The 22887-nt window shown below is 36.8% G+C and overlaps 3 protein-coding genes across 3 annotated transcripts; 2 read left to right on the top strand and 1 right to left on the bottom strand.

The window, feature by feature from the left end:
* Positions 1-1505: 1505 nt before the first annotated feature.
* LOC108974908 (protein late bloomer-like) lies at positions 1506-12652 on the bottom strand. The gene is made up of 5 exons (XM_018943016.1): positions 11750-12652; positions 2396-2554; positions 2182-2337; positions 1912-2109; positions 1506-1840 (listed from the first exon to the last, which is right to left on the bottom strand). Exons 1-5 carry the CDS (start codon positions 11807-11809, stop codon positions 1769-1771), a joined length of 645 nt encoding a protein of 214 aa, XP_018798561.1. The 5' UTR covers positions 11810-12652; the 3' UTR covers positions 1506-1768.
* Positions 12653-19860: 7208 nt separating this feature from the next.
* On the top strand, positions 19861-21366 carry LOC108974915 (ATPase ASNA1 homolog). The gene is made up of 6 exons (XM_018943029.1): positions 19861-20073; positions 20189-20306; positions 20369-20550; positions 20635-20893; positions 20950-21126; positions 21181-21366. The coding sequence occupies exons 1-6, from the start codon at positions 19961-19963 to the stop codon at positions 21325-21327; spliced, it is 996 nt and encodes a 331-aa protein (XP_018798574.1). The 5' UTR covers positions 19861-19960; the 3' UTR covers positions 21328-21366.
* A 499-nt stretch (positions 21367-21865) lies between these two features.
* Positions 21866-22827, top strand: LOC108974897. Its single transcript, XM_018943004.1, has 2 exons — positions 21866-21962; positions 21999-22827. The coding sequence occupies exon 2, from the start codon at positions 22060-22062 to the stop codon at positions 22531-22533; it is 474 nt and encodes a 157-aa protein (XP_018798549.1). The 5' UTR covers positions 21866-21962; positions 21999-22059; the 3' UTR covers positions 22534-22827.
* The last annotated feature ends 60 nt before the right edge of the window (positions 22828-22887 follow it).

Genomic DNA, 22887 nt, shown 5'->3' on the forward strand with positions numbered 1-22887 from the left:
TGGAAATATATACAAGGTATAAAGAATTCGCAAGTTGAATGTGTACCTAACCCCTTGATTACCATAACTTTTATGGAATAAAACTTCGCTTAGCTAAAGCATATTATTTAACTATGATCTTTTGGTTTCAGTAATCGAGTATCATCAGAAAGATGGATGAATAGCTCAGGTTTCTTAATTTGTTGGGGTAGCATTCGTCACCATCATGTGAAGACATGTCCTCCATAGCAAAAGGACTGTGGATTGTTTTAGCTTCGGTACTAACCTTCCACCTTACTGATTTGGGAGCCCTGCCAGTAGCTACCGTCAGCATCGCACGCAGAATCTTTGCTCTTACTTATCGTGACAATAATAACAATGCTCAAAGGTAGGCGTAGGGCTTCGCTCCAACTGGAGTTAAAGAGAATACTCTACATATATGTACATACTAGTACAGTATATATGATCCATTTACCTTTTCTTCTTTTTCTTAATTATTCGCATTCAAACGGATGTTTTCTGGGTACCCAGAGGATACTTATGTATAAGAATTGTTGCTGGCCACTCCCAAGTGAGTAGCGCTCAGAAAACTTTCCTTAATTGTGTGAACTTCTACACATGGTGCCATCCTCTCCTTGCCTTTTACATAGCATTTAAAAAATTTAATACGCGATTTTGAAATCATTCTTTCAACGAGAGCGTTCTTACAGTACGTAATACTATTTAAATATCAGATAAAATTTAATTTAAACAAAAAGAACAAAGAAACCCACAAACCAGCAGACATGGAAAGAAGAAAGTAAATTTTCGAAAACTTTTTAAAAGAGAATGTGAAAATACAGGTTTTCAACCAAAACAGGTTTTAAACTGAACTGCCTCCTTTTTATGGACTTCGAACCGAACCCCGATCCAAACCATTATTATTTAAAATGCAAAAAACAAACCGAAAACCACTCAAAAAATGTTCGGATCCCAATTGAAAATTCTTGATTTTGTAAAGGAAATTGATAAAATTCAGAGCAAAATGAAAGACGCAGTAAAGAAACATAGTATTTTATGGGCCATAAAATTTTGTTCGTCGGTTTTTTAGATATAGCTGAATGAAATTTAATACGTACATGTATTGTGAAGTACACGCTAGACTCGGCCCATACATACAACCGATTATTAATGTTTTTAAACTTCACCTGAAAAATCGCAGGCTCGAAACCGGGTTTTAGACTCATTGTCTCTTATACAAAGTTGTTCAGAATGATTCGCGCTCTAATGTAGATATTTGCATATGGGTTTTTTAGTATAAAGAACTGAACCATTTGATTCAAACCTCATAACGATAGAAGTGTTTTCTGAGTGGTTGAACTCAACATCTTCCGTTTTTGTAGGGGTTTCTAGCTCTGGATAATACCCTTTAGAAAGTATTAGTTTAAATACAAAAGAGCTTTTTTTCAACTTTTTTATTTTTCTATACACTAAAATTACAATAAAATTAAATTACAAAAAATATTTTCGAAAAATTAATTAAAATGTGAAATGCACTGGGTTTCAAATAAATAAATATATGTATTATATCTAACACTGTACAATAGTTATATTAGAGTTATTTATTCGATTGGCTTGGAGGTACATGTGACATTGCATAAAAGCATTCATTGAAAGCTAAACAGTTATTAATATTAAATGCAAATATCTAATATAAATTTAAATGTAATAAAATCGTTTCACATTTCAATAAAAGCTACACAAGTGAGACTCAAATGCTTTTAAGCTTTCACAACTTCTAAACAAAAGCTTAGTAACTAAAACGCCGTTTGCGATTCTGATAATGTATTGCCAGTAGGATCGTCAAAAGCAGAATGAGGCACTGCAAATAAATTTGAATATGCAAAGAAAAGTAGTTAAAAATACTTGACATGGAAGCTGCATTATACTCACACCAAAGGCCAACAAGCCATACTGATGGTACGCCGTAACGGTGGCCTCATCGGCGAAAGCTTCTTCAACCTTAGGCAAACAACCTGTGAGGTAGAGATTCAAGGGATTTATGCAATTCGATTCCTTGCAGCAACTGGCGGGTGGGGCGCGTGCAATGCGTATGTAATCCTCAGCAGAGTTGAGGCCGCAGCAGGCATACTTTAACAAAAATAATTATATGAAATAGATATATTTATGTATGCTGAATGCAATCACTGTTATGTTACATACCACTGACTGCACTGTGTCCATGGAACCCGGTTGAAACAGCTCCTGACGCCATTGCTCCTCTACGCCTTCCATAGCGTAGCGCTTGAAAACATCGCGCGTGCTCAAACAAATGAACGCTACTATTACAATGATCAGCACGAAGGTGCAGATGCCATACTTTATAAATATATAAAATTAGTGGTAACAAAAAATTAATAAATATTAATTTTGTTACCGTCCACAAAAGGCGCGCCGATTCGCGCATTGTGCCGAAGCAGCCGAAGAATGATATGAATAAGATGACACCACCCATAGTAATGAAGCCGATGGCATAACTCTGKGGCATAGCGCCCCAGCCAAGCCCACCGAAAACTACCACCAGGATACCCAATATCTGTAAGAAATAAAAAAGATAAATTTTTGTAGACTTTGGAGTTATAATGCAATGTATTGAGGTTCAATAAAATCTTATATTCGAAAACTTKGTGAGAGTTGGGCACTTTCTCATTAGAAACTACAATGTGGGTGAATTCCTTAATAAACTGAAATACATGATATTTTTAAGCAAGAAATTAATCGTTTAAGTTTTCAAAACCGATAATGAACTGGTTTAAACAAAAATTATTCCAAACGATCACACAATCGAAAACTATAACCCGCAACTGTGATATCTTGCTGCCTAAAATATTTTCGATGAAATTCTGAGAATGAATAAAAGTGAAAAGCAGGTATCGTATAGTACTCCGCTTAAGCCCCTCTGAGTTATTTAATGATAGAACATAGAAATTTAATGGAGAAGTTTATTATTATGATTCGAAACAACATTCTTTGGCATTTATTTCTCGAAGATTTTCTCTTTCAAATGTTGGCTACGTCAATCCGTTCAATCCAATTTTTGATGGTTAATTCGAGCATTTCTATTGCTAACTGGCGAATGACACTCTTGATATTTTGCCCCAAAGCTTTAATCGAAGCGTGATTGTCCGCATACACTTWAGACTCTACATATTTTCACAGGAAAAAGTCTAACGGTGTTATATCACACGATCTCGGTGACCAATCGACTGACCCAAAACGTGAAATTTGCATCAACGTCGGAACTTTTCAAGAGCCCATAAACGAAGAGATGTCACTTGGGAAGGTCGGGCGGCTTCAGTTCTTGTACGMTGTATTTTGTTCGCTTTCAATTTAATATCTCGACGTAAAATACGCCAAGTCGTTCAATACGGYTGTCCAAATTGCTACGAACGGCATCGAATCGACTCTCCACGGTCTTCGTGAACACTTTAAACTACAGCTGCTTGACTATGTCGAATATAATTCAATAATGAATACTGCGCCTTAGAATAGTATGCTCAGTATGCCGATTATGTTGACCAAAAGTTGAGTGAATCGCGCGAAAAATTCTTTACTCAACGTGAATTTTCGTTAAAAGTTGAACTAACCGATCCATTGTTTTGGTAATAGCATTTCATAGTAAGTCTTTGTAATATAATATAAAATGACAAACCAAAAATTTAACTCAWGTAACAGCTATCAAAGAGACAAAATTCGATTAAAGTGCTGAAAACCACACGTCTAAAAAACACTCTTTACATTATAATTTTTCATATAACCTCCTTCAATTTTTACTGCGAATTTCTGACTTCAAAAAACGCAATAAAACACTTTAATTAACTCCGAAGATTAAAAATTGTCTTACGAAACATTTAATTTTTTTTACTTTTATGTGCCTTAAGTTCACTTTTCTCGGTATATAGCAACTCTATGTCGAATTTGAAGCCTATCCTAAGGCTTACTGGAAGACTTTCTTATATGCCTCATTATACCAACAATATGGTAATTCTGTTTKCATTACATACTTTGGTCTCCTTAATATCTGAGCCCGTTTTTCATTGGAATTTATTGTAAACAATAATTTGTCAGTAAGCTAAATAACATGCTCTCCAGAGGTTATCTAGTGACTAATACTCAGAGCATACTGATGGAGCGACTTCTCCAGCYTGCTGAATGGCAGTGAAAGCATAACACCRGAARATGGTGAACCCRATTCCCCAAACGATRACGATGGARCAGACATTCCATTGCCCGACSAAAAAGAAGTTCRAATAGCAATTASCCATCTGAAGAMCAGCAAAGCGGCGGGGCAGATGGATTACCGGCCGAGCTATTCAAACACGACGGCGAAGAACTGATGATGCATCAGCTTCTTTGTTCAAAATAATAGAACGAAGGCATGCCCGACGATTGTGCTCTGTCTAATCCACAATAAGGGAGACCCTACAATCCGCGCCACCTATTGTGCACACCCTCCTCAACATTGCATATAAGGGTCTATCRAACGTATTGAAAGATTAATGCCCACCTTCAACAAACAGATATTTACCACGCGCCAATAACGGTTTTAAGCTTCTATACATCTAATTACTATCTTATATTCCATCTGATTCATCGTTTGAGTAGATACCTTTCGAAATTAAAATTAATAGTTAAATTGTATACAATTTGTGACYATATTATAAGCTTTTGTTTACTAAGCAATACTAATTGATTGCTAAGCTTTGTTCAAATCACAAGCGGCAAAAAACTGCTTCTTACAAATTAAACGACAATTAAAGTCAAGCAACAATAAAGCTGCCGTAACTTGAGAAATCAACTTTTACATAATTGAAGCTTGAAGACTTGAATGATGCCGACAGATTCTTGATTCAATCACAGTATTTATAGTTTATAACGCAAATATTAGCGCTGCTAAGTTTACAACTGTTGGAGAAAACAAGGTCTGTAAGAGGGTGAGTGACAGGMGTGTGTGAATTAATTTTAAAAGCCACAGTGCACAAATTCACTGAAACAATGGCATGTTACATGACAAACGTTTTTGTTGGGGGACATTTGAGATGGACAAGCAATCGAGCTTGCAAGCGTTCCGGCGCATAGGCTGGACACAGCGCTGACTAATGGCGCAACTAATGGCGCAACTAATATGATTGCGCACGACAATTACTTAACACWTATTAGGTTTCTTACGTAATGTGCACGCATAGCAATTTCCAAATTAAACACGCCTATGGATTGGTGATAAACGAGTGTAACCGAATTCTCGAAACTGTCGAGCCTCATAAGACTATAGAACTAAAGAGGTTGTTAAATATTTGAAATTTATTATTAAAATGAAATGAAACACGTCAATCACCGACAAGAACTGAATTTCTTACGGTAGATGGCGCTACTAACTTTGAACGTGATATTGTCGATACAAAATAACAGTTATGAATTCATTTTAGCAGCTACAGGAGTTTATAGAGAAAATAAASGACTCACTTTTCCTCCCATATATCACGAGTATCCTTCGAGCAAAARTAAACCGAATTCAATCAACGAATTACATAACTGGGTTACTTACGACAACTTCAGCGAAAGAGGTTGTAAATGGGCCCGAATGATGTCCAAGCTAGAGTTGTCGGTCATAAAAGTGTTGMTATGCATTTGGTGGGATTAGCTGAGAATAATCTACTATGAGCTACGCCCTTATAACTAACTCTTCCTGTTCYAGCGAATAATTTTGCTGGTGAAAAATGCGAATCGAGAGAAGTTAGCGAAAATCAACTATACCTGTTTCTTGCCAGTAGGYTTCTAAGAGAGCGACATTATGAAATTACCTTACTGATAATAAATCAATAAATCGGATCATACCAATTATACTAAATAGAATGCACAGAAAAAGCCTGTTAAGCTCGACTGAAGGAGGTTGGAGAACAGAGCAAAGCGMATCCTATTCAAAAATCTACCAAATTACCCAACACGCAAACTTCGTTTGACACAAATAATAAAATATATGTAAGTAACTAGCAAAATAGAAATCTAGTTGCATTTGATATATTATATGTATGTATATGAACTGTGACTGGCAACGGCATTCCTATACAAATGATTTTTCGYATAGACAAAGAGCAGGGTGTGCGTAATAAAAAACTAATAAAATCAATAACTCCCATATATAACTTCACATATAAATTTTATGCATTTCTCGATTGCCTATGCCGTTACATACAACCGTTAAATGACCATTACCATAATAAACTTGTTTCGAACTCTGTTGCGCTCGGGTATAAAAAATGGCGACAAATCAACAATTTGACTCGAACGTGCGCCAAAATGAATTGCTAATGAATWGCCATGTAGGGGTGTAGGAGCATACAATAAATTACATTGTGTGTACTTATATAAAGTGCATGTTATTATTGGGGGCGTATAATTGAAATTTCTGTAGTTGCAAACWGACAATACTATGATAATTCCATTGTGTATGCTTAAACGGAATATGCATAAATTAATATCAAAGTTGTAAGTATTGACAAGGAAATGTTCCACTAAGAGTATTAGAATATCACATAGGTATTTAACAAAATACATAGTAAGTGTATWTATTATATAGATATAMTACATATCGTCACCTAAAATGCAAAACAGCGTACCATAAAAAATATATAACCGTTTTATTACCAAAACTCAAATTTTGTTTCAATRTGAGTGGTTTCTAGTATATCGTATTTCCTGTAAACTTATAAAAAGTAATATTACGTTATTTTGCATTTTAGGTGACGRTATATACAAACAAASGTSCGATGAGTGGTATAATTTCTTCACTTGCMGATTTAATTACTTTTGCACTTTTTCGAATTTGATTAAACTTYGATTTATAGAATTGATTATTCATGGCAAAAATTGCCAATACAAACTAGCAGTCAATTATACACTTGTATATGACTCACGTCTACTTGAAGATTTAACTTCATAGATACAGGTCACATCATCCGTTTTMCTTGGAATTCTTTGAATTCACGCAATGATTAATTCAATATGTGTATAAAAGAAAAACATTAAATGCGAATTTCTGCTACTCAAACTGAGGTGTCTAATGTCTTTTCTTAACCTTATAAGTTAACAATGATTCAAAATACAATACAAAATTTAAAAACAACTCTTTTACTATAGTCCATACTAACAAAAAGCAAAGACAGCACTTTCACATAATGAATTAGGGGGTCACACATAATCATCATCATACATCACATAATGTATGACCCCCGATTGCCACTATGCTTAGAGGGTTATACGGGTTTACGGGTTTTTCCTAATTTTTCCTCTAAAATATTTTCCTAAATTTTCGAGTTGATCCGAGTAATAGTTTCGGAGATACAKCCTTGAGAAATTGTGCCTTCGAGGCTAGCTAGGCTAAGTGCGCCGCCTTTATACGCGTTTTTCTCGAAACTGTGTTTTGGAAGTCGATTGCCAAGATTTCTCGAGAACTAATCAACCGATTTTTACCTAAGACTTGGGATGCAATTCTAAAAGACTTCGAAGAAAGATTTTTTTCCAATAACCGAATTTTCTGTTTTTTTCCATCGTCCAACGCCTAATCCGAGGTATCACTAGAAATTGCGTGGCAATGGCCGAATTTAAAATATTTTTTTCCAAAAATTTCAGAATTTCTTWGCTAATAGTGTACATACTATATGTTTGTATCAATGAAAATTTCTAACAATATATTTAATTTTTTATATGAGGAAAAATTGTTGAAAAATTGTTTTTAATAATAAAACTTTGATTTCACAAAAATTTATATATATAATATTTAATTGACCAGAAAATGTCTCTTAATATTTTTCATTGTCTCAATAGTAATCCACAAATAACTGCTGAAATCACTTAGTGATTCATTCAAACATCCTAGCACTCAAAGATATATGTTTGTTTTTTTTAGAAACTTTGGTGAACTATTTTAGATTTTAATTTTATAAGGTCTAATTGACCGACCCAAATAAATTCATAGAAAACTTTTTTATCTGCTATCGAAAAAAAGATAAAMTATACGTCAATTAAGGTCGTGAAAAGAAAATCAGACCCATAGGATATGTATTGAATTTTTGTAAATCCTTTTTTTACTGAGTCTTTTGGAGAAAATTGTAAAAAGTAAATCTTTGCCCCWCCCTATTGTGCACACACAATACGATATACTCATATTTTTAGGTAGGTAATATTTCACTGCTTGAGCCAAAATGACAGCAACAGCTAATGGTGTTAATCCAGTTAACGCCATAAGTAACCAACGCAATCTGTGGAGAATATTTTATGCGTGAGTATGTTGGCAGTAACCACAACAATATGCTGGGACAAGGAAAGAAATTAAGACGTGGAAAATTAAAATAAAATATTGACAAGCAAAAAACATGACAAATGCGTACACATAAGCATAGATAAATAAAAACACAAAAGCATCATAAACGAGCAAGCTCATTCACTCAGCAAGCCGCAGTGAACTTTACCGCCTTGAGGTTGCGTTGTGTGAGCTGCGCAGGAAGCCAAAAGACTTTCCTAGCCCAGTGTCTATGGAGAAGCATAGGTAAACTTGCTAGTTTAAATTAATACAGATGATATCATTTCCACTTCAACTAAGTAAGTTAACACCACCACAACGGGTTGCGTTGCGAGTCCACGTTTACAATAGGTGTGGGCATATTACGCACCAAGGTCTTCGTGGCCCTATCGTGCGAAGCGTTAATGTGTGTGGTAGGTCGTTAGTAAGTTAGATATAATCGTGTTTTTCAGTTAGGTATATATATGTCTATATATACATATGTGCAATATGTTCAGCAACAGGGAAATTGTGCGTRTAAAAAATTATTAATTTCATTTTTTTCAGCAGAAGATAATGARCATGGTTTGGATGAGTAAGTAGGCCTTAATTACGAGTGCTTTTTGAACTTGCATGTTTAGATATGCATCAGTTTAAAATTTTACGCTTCTGCACACTTTAAACAGTTTTTTGTTCTGGGTTTTTTTTGTCAGAAATAAAAGAAATGCGTAAATTGCTATAACGGCTATAATCGCTTGAGCGGTACCTACGCCTATAAACTAGTAGAAACTACTATAAGTAATTTTTTCGAATTGCTATAAGCGTTGAAAAAGCTTTAATTCGTGATGGTTTTTTGCACTACATTTCAAAATTCRTAGTTGAGTTCTAATATCTCTCCTTCCCCACACCAAAAATTTAATTCTACTCATTTACCAGAAATTTAGAAAATCTACTTATGTTTCTTTTGCTATTATCMGTTTCAATGTTGCYATCAAAGTTACTCATACGACGCAGCGGCTAAAACAACTTTTCACTTCTTTCATATGCAATAAAACAAAATATACATAAATTAAAGCAACAATATGTATAGYAGTTAAATTGACTAGTCCAAGTAACAACCAAACCAAATGTCGCCGAGCTCACGASCTTCAATTTCTGGCATCAAATAGTCGATTGTCATGGCGTGATAACGGTCGCCATTGGCGGTTACGTTCTCAACGGCATCATTTTTGAAGAAATGGCAGCTCTTGAATTTCTTCAGGTTGCTCTTCGTCCCAAATGCGAAAATTTTTCTTGTTTGAGCCAGAAATAGAACGGACGAAGCTGAATTTTGTAGTTCCATACTTCAATCTTGCTGTCCACGGTCTTCATTTATACTCCCAACTACGTTACTATATTTTCTTCACTGCGTCTTGGACCTGGTTGGATCTCAAAATGTGTTATGGTGTTGCGAATAGTACGCTCAGTAGGCCGAGTATGTTGACCATAAGTGGAGCGAAACACACTCTTTACAGAATTGTTATATTGGTTTATCAGCTCTGAGAACTCTTAACGAAATATTTGAATCTTGAGACATATTCAACTTAAACTACATACATATGTAGTTATTCGAAGCCGAAGTTCCCTTTTACATTATTTGTTGTTCAAAGATTTCATCCAGACTTCTGATTTTACTTTAACGCCTTTCTATTGTACGACCTTAGCTGTGATATCTTYATAGGAGAACCATACGGTCTTCCATATTACTATTATTTTTCCATATTAAAAGTCTTCCAAAAGCATATAAACGGATGGTCCTCAGGTCATTGAAATCCCATGATTCAATTATCATTATCAAGTTATCAGAGAATCAAAAAACAGGAGGACTGTTCTTTCGCTCATCTTTGTTTTCAATATAGTTGGTGAGCTCTCTTGTTTCAATATATTTCAACGACATAGAACTGTGATCCTTACGTTGGTATTGTRARMCGAGTCCATATTGAATTYGTATTTAATTTTTTTGGCGTATGASCTTCAAACAWAGCAAATTGAAAACTGAAAACAAGGTRCATAACCGTGTATATCTCCTAATATTATTTTATTTATCGTCAGTCAATGTTTAATGTTTCTCTAAYTTTATGCCCTGAACAGGGTWTATTAAGTTTAMMATGAAGTTTTTAACATTCAGWAGAAAAWATATAGCATATGTACTACATACATACACATGGATAMAAATATCGAACAAAGATTTTGTCTCAAATTTTATATTTCTAACCAAAATTCGTGTGCGAAATGTTGAATAAGATTTGAAGTGATTCAGTTTTATGAAARGCACAAGCCTCCGAGTGGTACAATTCGTTCAAAGACGATCAAGATATCATTGAACACATGCCTCGTTCTAGACAACCTTCGACCTCYTCAGCTGATGAAAATATTAAAAAAGGGAAAGATTTGGTGCCTGAATATTGTCAAGCATGTGTTAGAAAGATGGCAAGAGAGCTCAACATCTCTCGCGAGAGATTGAAATGATTTGGGTGAATATTTTGGGTATGAAACACGTTCTTGCTTGACTCTTCCTGATTAAGCTGAATTTTTTCCAAAAGGAGAACCGTAAGTAAAGACCTACCTGTACGTTCCGATCTCACATTCATGAAGAACATTAAACCTGCCGACGGGACATAAGTTTATGAGTTTGGAAAAGTCTATAGAGAACTGAAAAAATCGTTGGCATAAGTAAGGATTACTGTAAAGACGACAAAATAAATATTGATGAATAATAAAATGTTTATTCACAATTTTCGAGTACTTTTTTATCATAACGTAAATTAGCGCGACGAGATAAGTCGATTAAGTCATGTCCGTCGGTCTCTTTGCCTGTCTGTATATGCGTGAACTCAGTTTTTGAGATATCGATCTTAAATTTTGCGCTGATTACACACGTTCGTTTCTCACCAAAAAGCTGCTCATCTGTCGGAACCGATATCAGACCACTAAAGGATATATAGAACATGGTTTCCATACAAACAGCATCATCAAAATCAAGTGCTTATATGGAATACTCTTTTATTTGATAAGATAATCTTCACGAAATCTGGCATAGGTTATTGTTCAAGGCAACGCTACAATATCTCAACAAACTATGCAGATCGAAGCACTGTAGCATATAGCTGACCGATCAAATTTCAGATCATAATTTCGGTCTTGCTGCTTTTTGTGTCACAAAAATCTTTGTAAATTAAGCAGTTATTTCGAAAAATGTAAAACTTCAAATTCTGCTGAATTTAACTATGGCTTATCGGCTTTGGTCTAATTTAGTGTAAGGTATATTTGTAACTCATAAGCTTTTAAACATTTATTCTCAGTACACGATATCATTGCCATTCAACGTCTCTCATAAAGTTCATATTGKGATCACTGCAGGGTCTAAGTCTAAATCTAAATATTTTTTATACTCCCACAATTGCAACAACTTACCGCCCACAGCATATTCAGCAAGAATAGCGCGTATTTAAGTGTGCCCGTGGCGCAGCTCATTTTTGCAATATTTCGTAATTCCTTTCCAATACAACAACAATAATTGTAAAAATTTCAAAAACACACTCAATTACACTCAGTTATCCGGTATTTCGAAAGCGCGCCTCAATTCATTTAAACCGCCAAATCACGACTACTTTTAAGCATCGCACATTAAATAAACACGCCACATACTCGACGAGAATCATTAATTCACACACTTGGAATAAAATATCGCATAGAATACTGTCTGCTAACACTCAGCATGATAGTTCATTCTATATGCCTTAGTACGCGTAGATTGAATAATAAGAAATTTTTTTCACATTTCAGCTTCTATGCACGAGTGTTGGCAATTGGCAAAAAATAGCGAAAAATTGTCGAAAACAATATTGAAAGTTCGCACCAAGCGTATAACATATGCTGGCATAAGTTTAGACGCAAAAACATGAAATCCACCCAAAAAACAACACCAAACACTAGACACGCACAAAATAAAAGCCGAAGAAGGTTTATGCGTTAACAGCGAACTCACAAAACATACGCGTACAAATATGTATGAGTGTGTGTATGTAAATAATAATTTAAAAGCAATAAACTTTCAGATTTTTTCGCGTCCCAACTAAACACTCAATAGCGACGTCACTACTCAGCAATTCGACTCGATTATTGACTCGTAGAGCCAGCGACGGCAAACGACGATGGTGGCTGCTGTGGCACGACTCGACTCCGCTGCTACTCAAAGGCAAATGTGCTCAACAGGCGGCCAACTATCAAAGCATAGCTAAGCGAACAGCCAAAGCGTTTTCCAAAGCAAAGCTCTTCACCGAACCATTTGGCGAACCGGTGGAATGGCGACGCAACGGCCACGGTCACGAACAAACTAAATAGCGTCACGCTACTTTATTTGCATTTATTCGAGAGCAGCAGTGGCAAGAGCACAAAAACAATGCTATGTACTCCGGTGTATGATCATAAACAGTGAATAGACGCGGCAACCACCAAGCTCATTACCAACAGCACTAACAACAAATATAATTAATAACAACAAATAGTAGGCACATCAACTGTTGACACTGTTGATTTCTACACACGTATGTTTGTATGTATGTGTGTGTGCATATTTACTCGTAATATATATAAACATGCCCACATTGAATGGTTTTCGCTTTGATTTTTTGTTTGATTTGCTGTCATTCGTTGTTTTTTTTTTTCTAATGTGACGAGTGAGCATTTGGAGGCGTCTTAGTCGCTTTGCGGCGGGCGGTAGCTAACACATATACGCACATATGAAATCTTAACACTTTACCAGATGTTTATAGGCCTAGTAATCACTACAACGACGCCATAACTTAGCTGTGTAGTATAGTTTTCTGCTTCCAGCGGTACCCCCATAAAATGGCAAATACAGTGGTAACAGTTAGTGATTCTTCTTAATTGACGTAGACACGGCTTAAGCGGTTATTGCCGATTTTACAACAGCGCGCYTTTGGGCCAGGGATATTCCAAGTGTAGCTAGGTCAATTTCCGCAGAAYCTTTTTCTCGAAAACTCGTCAGYCGACTCCTCAGATGTGGTCATTATCCAAGCCTCTGCACCCTATAGTAGGAAATAAGTGACTAGTCGATTTTTCTCCCTTCTTTCTCGTCTAGTAATTTAACAATTGTCAGCTATAATTAAAAGTTTTGACCATCTCGACATTAACTTTTAAAATTATGCCAATCCTGAAATACAGAAAGACATACTTTTACCAACAAGTGTTACTTTTGATTGAGTTCGCTATAAGCTAAACAAGATAGTTGACCATCAAGCTGGAATGGCGGTGACCATCAAGCTGATAAATTCATACATCATGAAAGAAGGACTCCGGAAATAAAAAAAAAATGATAGGGATCACTATTGTCTTCGAATTTGTGATGACAGCTGATGATAACAGAGAAAGAAGCAAACCGTCACCAACACTCATTAGAAATAACAAGAGAGAAAACTGAACTTAATTAGAATGACAACGTAAATAAATAACTACGATGCCATTAAAGTCAAGTCTAAAAAATCTCTTACGAAGAAAGAATTTTACAGTAATAACTTAAATGTAAGGTTCTCATGTTTTGTTTTTTTTTTTTTTCATAATGATATTTGCTTCCATTACTTTCACTATTCTAACACTCCTTTCGTAATTACGTCATTATTTTATTAGAAATCTTTGTTATCGCCTTCAGGAGAAGGTTGGAATAGGAAAGATTATGGACATAGCGCCATTTTGAACTACCTAAATATAAGTTAATCAGACTATATACCTTCAAAGGTTAGATTTCAATAGCCACTTCCGGATGAGGATACCCCCTATTTGTACAAGTGGAGAAGCAATTTGGTAGAAGCGGATGTTATTGTCTTTACCTATACCGACGAGTCCAAAATGGACAGACAAGTAGGTGCGGGTGGATACTCCGACAATCTCGAAATCTCTCTCTCCATTCGACTACTAAACTCAGCCAGCATCTTCCATGCGGAAGTACTTGGTACATAGTGGAGCTGTGGTGCTCTAATGAATAACTACGTAAGGATGCGGAAAGTTGTCAACGCCACTTATTAATTCCAGGGTAGTTAGCAATCTCAGAAAGGCTTTAATCTTAAAGCCAAAGACGAGTCAACTCCACCTGTCTTTAATTTGCGTTAATGGGCAAGGTAACGCTAATGAAAAATCGGACGAGTTAACCAAATTAGGAGTATCCTTAGATGAATCCGAAATGGAGTTAATACAATGCCCGCTGAGAAAGATCAAACGAGATCTTTATACTCACTAGGCAGATGGAAATCATTAACCAATTGCAAGATAACGAAGCTGATATGGCTCAAATATGATAAGTCTAGAACCAACGAATTACTACATAGGTCCAGGAATAGTATTTTCAGGCATTATGCAATCTTTCAATTTCTTCAATCTTCACTGAAAGCTTTGTGCCACTCTTATGTTTGTGATAAAGTAGACTCGCAAAAACACTTCTACAAYAGTTTTAAAGACTAATTAGACGCAATTCCAGTAGAAACATAAAATTGCAAACGAAATCGTTGTTGCTTTTTTTTCCATGCCGAAAATCGCCAGAGAGTAATGACAAAAATACGTTCTCAGGATTATCTRTTTTGGCTCAGGCTTAACGGCTGTTCCAAAATATAATCTCTTKTTTTATTAAGGACGAGAATAACCTACGTTCTTCTCATGGTCGAAATTTTAATTGGTTAACATCTTTTAAAGACACTGTGCTGTGGCAGCTGCTTGAGTTTTAACGAACGGCAAGCTAACATTAGAAGTACTCATGAAAGCATGATCAACTCAAGAGYATGTTCGATATAAGAGTACGAGGGCGATCCAAAAATGCAGGGATGATATAAACAATACAATTTGATATTGATTGTTGAAGTGATCTTACCAAAATAATGGTTCTAAGCAATACCAGAGAAGAAAGCTTAACCGATCATCAGCAAAAATTCAAATCGAACCAAAGACTTCGCTCATTCGTTTACCGCCGCTAAATCGGAGTCTAGTACAGAAATTTGTAAAATGTATTTATTTTATTATTCGGTAGTTCAAATGTTCAAAAATTTCTAACCAAAAGAATTCTTCAAAATAATTTTTTTTTTTTTTGATAAGCTGCCATTCTATGAATTTTTTTTAGTTTTGCAACTTCTTGAGTAGCGATATTCGTACTAATCAATTCATATGATAGAAGTAAGAATATTATCCTAGACAATTGTAGGTAATTTTGGGATATCATAGCCTCCGACGACAGAAAGTGCATTGGAGGAGAGTATTTCCTTTACTCAAAGACAAGTTCGACTAAGACTAAGTTCATAGACAGTATTCGYCAAATCAGACAATTCCATGAATTCTTAGCTTTTTCTAGTCTAAAAAAAATTCTCCGACTAAGGAGAAAATATCTACGTTCTTCAGTTCTTTAAAGGAAGTTTATTGCAGTAAAGATAAAAAACATTCAATCACTTTTTTTCTATTAAAAGTTTGGAAATTTTAGGTATGGCCCTAATACACAYGTAATTTTTAAACGTTWATATATATGTATGTACATATGTGCGAGTAAATTTACGCACACCTCAAATAAACGAAACAAATAACAATAACAACATTATTTAAATAGACAAACAATAAACTAGATTCCTCAGGCACTTGAGACACCGGGCCATGTGGAGCGCAGTCATGACGACTTTGGTCATTGAGTTTGTCGTTGTAAGAAAGTTATGCTTGCGCTTCTATTTAATGTTGTTTAATGTTTTGTTTGCGGTGCGGGGCGCGTAGGCCAACACCGTTACGTTTACTCAATATCGCTCGTTCGCTCACTACACACACGACTTTGCCCTCCAACTTCGCATCAATGGATGGCCGGCRAGCATTATTGCATTCACCTTTCAAGCAGGCGTGAGAATACATACATATGATATGTACATTTGTGTGCATGTAAGTATGTACACAAAAGTGTGTGCGTAAGAATGTGTAGGATTTTCATTCATTGATTTTAGAAATGGTTYGTCACGCTACTTATGCGCATGTGTAACTGGTCGGTTGGTGGCCTTGTTGATTGAGTGAAGAACTTGCCACAAATGGAATTGCACCACAACTGCATTTGGGAAAAAATAGATTTTATCCACGTTAGCTTCCGTGAAAATTAGTTACTCATTGTAGCGCGACGAATCACGATATGTTCTCGGCAAATTAGTTGATTTTATAAAAGGACCACCTGAAGTTCAGATCACCAGTAAACTATGGTGGGAAACGGACTATGAACGAAACGGAAGCCATGTTTGGGAGCTCAGGTTTATTTCATGGGAATTTTATTCTTTTAMAATAAATATGGATCTTTAATGAAAGATTATCTCTGGCTCAACTCGAGGAGCATTACGAGCTCATAAGAAATTTTTAATTGTCTTGAATGATATTGTTTTAAGTTCAAAACTTAAGTTTATTTGAAAAGCTAATGAATGAAAACTCTTGTAGACAATAAATTTTGGAATCAAATATATAGTATATATATATACCTATATATATGTAAGTAAGTAAGTAAGTTTAGTGTACACGAACAAAGATCATGCATAGCTTCTTTGTCGGTCGGTGTTGGCCGTCGGTCGGACGAAAACATGCCCAAAGGTTAGAATTTAAGTGGACTCTGCCGAATCCACAATCGGCGCCAACTACYATGGGATAAGCCTCCTTAACATCGCGTATAGGGCTCTATCGAGCGTATAGTGAAAGATTAAAGCCCACCGTCAAAACAGTATGGCTTTAGGCCAGGAAAATCTAGAACTGACCAGCTATTCACCATGCGCCAAACCTTGGAAAAAACCCGTKCAAAAAGAATCGACACACACCATCTCTTCATCAATTTTAAAGATGCTTTTGCCAGCCCGAAAAGAGCCGTTCGATACCAAACGAGGTTTCAAACAAGACGACTCCCTATCGTGCGACTTATTCAATCTACTGCTGGAGAAAATAATTSGACTGCGAACATCAAACAAACAATCGTCCCACGCGCGACTGGGATCCCACGTCACTGTTGACAGTCATAACTATGAAATCGTCGATAATTTCGTCTATCTTGACACCAGTATTAACACCAATAACTATGTCAGCCTCGAAATCCAACGCAGAACAGGTCATACTTGGGACTGAGTAGACAATTGAAACCAAACTCTATAAGTGACTCATTATTCCCGTCCTGCTATATGGTGCAGAGGCATGGACGATGACAACATCTGATGAGTCGACGTTGCGAGGTTCTACAGAAGACTTATGGTCCTTTTCGCAATAGCGATCTTTGGTCACATCGTTCTTCTCTTCTGTCGGGGAGGGGGCGCAAAACAGTGATAWGTTGAAGAAMTTCGCTTTGATGCGGATTGTGGCTAGATGTCCATCCACCGGRATGAATGACAGTACTCAGTGACGGAGTCTCTCTCTCTTTCCGTTCCTACGACAGTCTGGTCCACGAAAACCGGAACGTACCCGGATTTTTATCCGGCCAAGGACTGTCAACTCGGCAGAATTTCTGCCGTTACCACAACAACAACGGAGTCTCTCTCCCACCACGAATCTCACACCGAATTTGCGATCCTTTATATGTTCACTGTAGTAAATGCCACAAGGACCTACTCGCCTCAGCTCCTATCCCGTCCATCGCGTTTCTTGGACGGCGGTGGTGTCAGCCTTCACTCTAACGAGGACAWCAAATAAGCTGGCCAGCGGAACCTTCTCAATTTAAGGACCGGTCATTCCAGGCACATGCCCTTAAATCGTTATCCTTAGAGCGTTTGCCATGGTCAAAAGAGGGGTCTCTCAAACGAGGCTGTTAACGCTTTTTCATTGGTAGTGTTTTTTTACGTGRAGGGTCACAAAACCAGCGCACAACCCTGTGGAGGGGAGATAGATAGGTAATGTTATTGAGGTAATGCACCGCGACCTAGGGTCTATTGTGCCCTCTCCTAATCACATGACCTCCCAGGGCCCCAGCAGCCTGAATAGTTCCAGGAGTTTGCCGGACGCTAGTGAGGTGATGTGATCCCTGCTGATGTAGACAGAATCCAGGGCCTTGAGCCTGTTTCCATAGGTTGCTGTGCAATCCAGGATTAGGTGTGCTGGTGTTTCCTGTTCTAGGTCGCAGAACCGGCAGTTAGCACAGGAGACCATGCCCATGTTGGAAATTCGTGTTGGTATTTCGTGAGCTTACAGTGCCCTGTGTAGATTGCGACGAGGAGACGAAATTTTCCTCGGAGGAGGTGAATTAATTATTTACCTGTCTCTTATACACATCTAGATGTGTATAAGTGACAGGTGTAGATTGCGACGAGGAGACGAAATTTTCCTCGGAGGAGGTGAATTAATTATTTAAACCTGGAGAGATTGTATCCTCCAGGAGCAGCTTGGCGTGACGCATGCTTGCTACCTGCCGCCAGTGCCGTGCGATGTGCTTTCCGCTAGTGAGTCCATCTGTCTAGAGGACATTACCTTCCCCCTTCCACAGCCTTCTGCTGACATTAGCAGCATGGTGTGTTTTGCTGCTAGCTTGATCACCTGATGCAGCGGTGTGAGCTCTGGTATGACTTCCAATGCCACCGTGGGGCATGTGCGCAGGCAACCGCTCCATAGGTTACGATAGGCCTCACTTTCATGGTATACAGCCATCTGATGATACTTGGCTTGCATCCCCATGATCTGCCGGAAAGGCGTCTGCAAATCATAAGTGTTCTCCTTGCTTTGGACAGCGTTAAGTCCAAATGCYTACTCCACCCTAATGACGAGTCTAAGGTGARGCCAAGGAATTTGACCTACTTAGACGTTTCCACCTCTGTGCCTTCAATTTTTAGGGACCTCAGGCCCGGAAGAGATCTCCGCTTAGTGAATGGGATCACGGTGGTTTTTGCTGGGTTGATATTTAGCCCTACTGTGTTGCATCATCCTTTCGCCAAGTTTAAGCCCTTTTGTACAAGGTCACAGAGAGTGTTCTCAAATCTACCTCTCGCCATTATGACAATGTCGTCCGCGTACCCTTGACCGCGGATTCCATTGCTGATGAGCAGCTCGAGTAGTTCATCTACTATCAGACTCCAAAGCAGAGGGGATAGTACTCCACCCTGTGGGCAGCCCCTTGTGGTGTCAAGACGAATCTTACTTTCTCCCGTAGTTGTTTCTGCTACCCTAGTACGCAGAAGGGCTTCTATCCATCTGCGTATCGGGGTGGTTACGTTCCTTCTCTGGAGTGCCTTGACCACGCTAGTGTGAGATGCGTTATCAAAGGCACCCTCAATGTCTAGGAAGGCACAGATCGCAACCTCGCCACTATACAGCGAATCCTGCAGCTCAGACTGTGGAGGGGAAGTTTCGGCTTCTCACTTTAGCTCGTCTTCAAACGGATGTTTTCTGGCTAACGTGAGGATGCTTAGTCCATGACTCCATYTTCTTACGTAATAATAATAAATGAAATGAATACCACCATTATTATTTGACAAAAACTATTGTGAATGATTTTTTTACACGGAAAAGCAACATATGAAAAAGCAATTTGACATCTGACATTTACCGACMCATTTTCGTCATTCTGGCGAATTTTATTTAAAGTCGACAATAAATAATATTTAATTGATTTGTGCCCTTTGCCAAATTTGTATAATTAAGATGGGTGATGACTTTGAACCAATGGAGCCAAGCTTGCGTAATATCGTCGAGCAATCATCTTTGAAGTGGATATTTGTGGGCGGCAAAGGTGGTGTTGGTAAAACAACATGCAGGTAAACTATGCCATTATTTTTATTTTTTTTTGTAATATCATTTGATTAAAAGTAAAATTGTTTTAATTCAAAAACACTTTCATATCTTTTTAATTGCCCCACATACAATAAACAGCTGCAGCTTAGCCGTACAAATGGCCACAGTGCGTGAGTCAGTCTTGATCATTTCGACAGATCCAGCTCATAACATTTCAGACGCTTTCGATCAGAAATTCACAAAAGTTCCAACAAAGGTATGCAAAATATATTATAATATGCTACATTTTATTTCAACAATTAATTAAATGGAATGCAGGTAAATGGCTTCACAAATTTATATGCAATGGAAATTGATCCAAATGCGGGTCTAAACGAATTACCGGATGAATATTTCGAGGGCGAAAATGAAGGTCTGCATTTGAGCAAAGGTGTGCTACATGAAGTAATAAACGCTCTGCCTGGTATAGATGAAGCTATGAGCTATGCAGAAGTAATGAAGTGAGTACAAAAATTTAACCCGAAATTATAAATGTGCATGTTCCTCATAAACATATACTCTACTTTATTTACTACAAATTATAGACTTGTCAAAGCAATGAACTTTTCAGTGGTCATCTTTGATACGGCGCCAACGGGGCACACATTACGTCTGCTTTCTTTCCCGCAAGTCGTCGAGAAGGGATTAGGCAAACTGCTGCGTTTGAAAATGAAAATTGCTCCCTTTATCTCACAATTTGGTAGCATACTAGGTATGGCAGATTTTAACGCCGACTCGCTAACACAAAAGCTYGATGAAATGTTGAAAATCATAAGACAAGTGAATGAGCAATTTAGAAATCCAGTAAGTATTTTCATTACTAAACATCAGTTCAAATTCTCTAACCGCTAAATGTATAGGATCAAGCTACATTCGTTTGTGTCTGCATCGCTGAATTCCTTTCATTATATGAAACCGAACGACTTGTGCAAGAACTGACAAAATGTGGCATAGATACACACAATATCATAGTCAATCAACTACTATTCAAAAAACAAAACCAGGAACCATGTGGAATGTGTGCTGCGAGATATAAGGTATGGTATTTTGCATTATATTCTGATTTCTTTTTTAACTTTTTAATATTTTAGATACAAGAAAAGTATCTGGATCAAATTGCYGACCTGTATGAAGATTTCCATGTGACAAAATTACCTCTACTCGAAAAGGAAGTTCGAGGTGTAGAGAATATTAAGAATTTTTCAGAAAACTTGGTTAAACCTTATAGTCCTAATTAATTTTTAAATATACAAATGTATATGCTGTTGGTACGGAAACGATGGTGATATAATTTCAAAAAATGGCGTTTTTTTTATTACATATAAGTGTAAATGAAATAAAACGTTTTTCAATCACAACTGTGTTGCAATTCATATACTTTAATAATAAACGATAAGAATTAATTATATATGCAGTAATGTAGGTTTTTTCTCTTACAAGAAGATACCAGTTKAAGCAATTTAAAAACAAACAAAATTGATACACAGTGTATTTACTGGCTTTCAGTTTTACTGTAAAAAATTATATTAAAAGTACTAATCAAAATTTGTGACTTGTGCTAATAGGTCTTTCTATAATACAAAAAATTCTTATTGTTAGGAATTTTTAATATCATTTTCAATTTTGGTAATGACAAATTTGCAATAAACTGTCTAACATCATAAAATAACTGTAAACTTATGTAATTAAAAAAGTACTTGTAATCGGCAAAAGTACTCTATTACAAAGTTCCGATTACTTATCGACAACCGAAAACATTACATCACAAATGAGAGCGAAAATAAAAGTGACGTCTAGCTATGACACAACCTCTCCTTTATATAACAAGCAATGACATTTGTGTGAATTCACCGGTGGTAGACGAACTTACGAAATTATCGCATTTTCAACCACGAATATTATATATTTTATTAACGCGTATCAGCTTTAAATAAAGTAATACGCAACAAGTAAAGCAGCAGCACAAAACAATGGCCAGCGAGGGAGCAAGTAACCAGAATGCAGTTTGCACACTGTGTGACAAAATCGGACTCAAACCATTCACCAAACAGAACGTATTCTACTATTACATACCACTACATGGCGTAGTATCGTACTCAGCACTAGCCGTAAACGTAATGAATCCGGGACTCATTTCAAAAGTCCTACCCAAAAAGGATTTGACCAATGTGCTATTACTGAGCACATTAACTGGTACGGCATTTTACATATATGGACGGCCACATCTGCGTAGTGTGCCGAATTCCCGACGCGGTCTATATGCCATGTTAGGTGGTTCACTCTTCAGCATGGGTTCAGTGCTCGCTTGGGCTTTAATGAGATCGATACTGCCAAGAGATAACGCAGCAGTTGCTACCATTGCGGGTCTGGCTTCGGGAGCAGTTTTGGTTAAGCTGAGTACTGACTATTTTACTGATTGTGACAAACTGGTTACAAAGAATTAAACAAGAATAGCGTGATCGGTGAATGTTTTGATGCTCATTCAATCAATGGGACAAATCTAATTTTAGGCAACGATTTTCATCTCATTTTTTTATGCAGCAATTAAAAGTTCAATACACCAACGGGAATTTTGCGATTGAAGTGGAATATGTAAAATACAGTGCCGCACCCTATTGCTTGAAATCCGTGTTTATATTTGGACAAGCCTTTGGTCGTGGAAATTGTATAATTAGTATGTTAAAAATATTTGTAATTTGAGTCTGGTAAAAATAAAGTTTAAAGTTAAAACTTGCTAATTAATTTCTATAAATATGCTGTATACACATCAATACATAAATGTATAACAAAACAGATGT

The sequence above is a fragment of the Bactrocera latifrons genome, unplaced genomic scaffold (genome assembly GCF_001853355.1).
Source record: "Bactrocera latifrons isolate USDA-ARS-PBARC rearing strain unplaced genomic scaffold, ASM185335v1 scaffold_113, whole genome shotgun sequence".
NCBI lineage: Eukaryota > Metazoa > Arthropoda > Insecta > Diptera > Tephritidae > Bactrocera > Bactrocera latifrons.

What these genes read in the sequence shown, in the direction of transcription:
- LOC108974897 (XM_018943004.1), top strand. Translation starts at nt 22,060, where the DNA reads ATGGCCAGCGAGGGAGCAAGTAACCAGAATGCAGTTTGCACACTGTGT.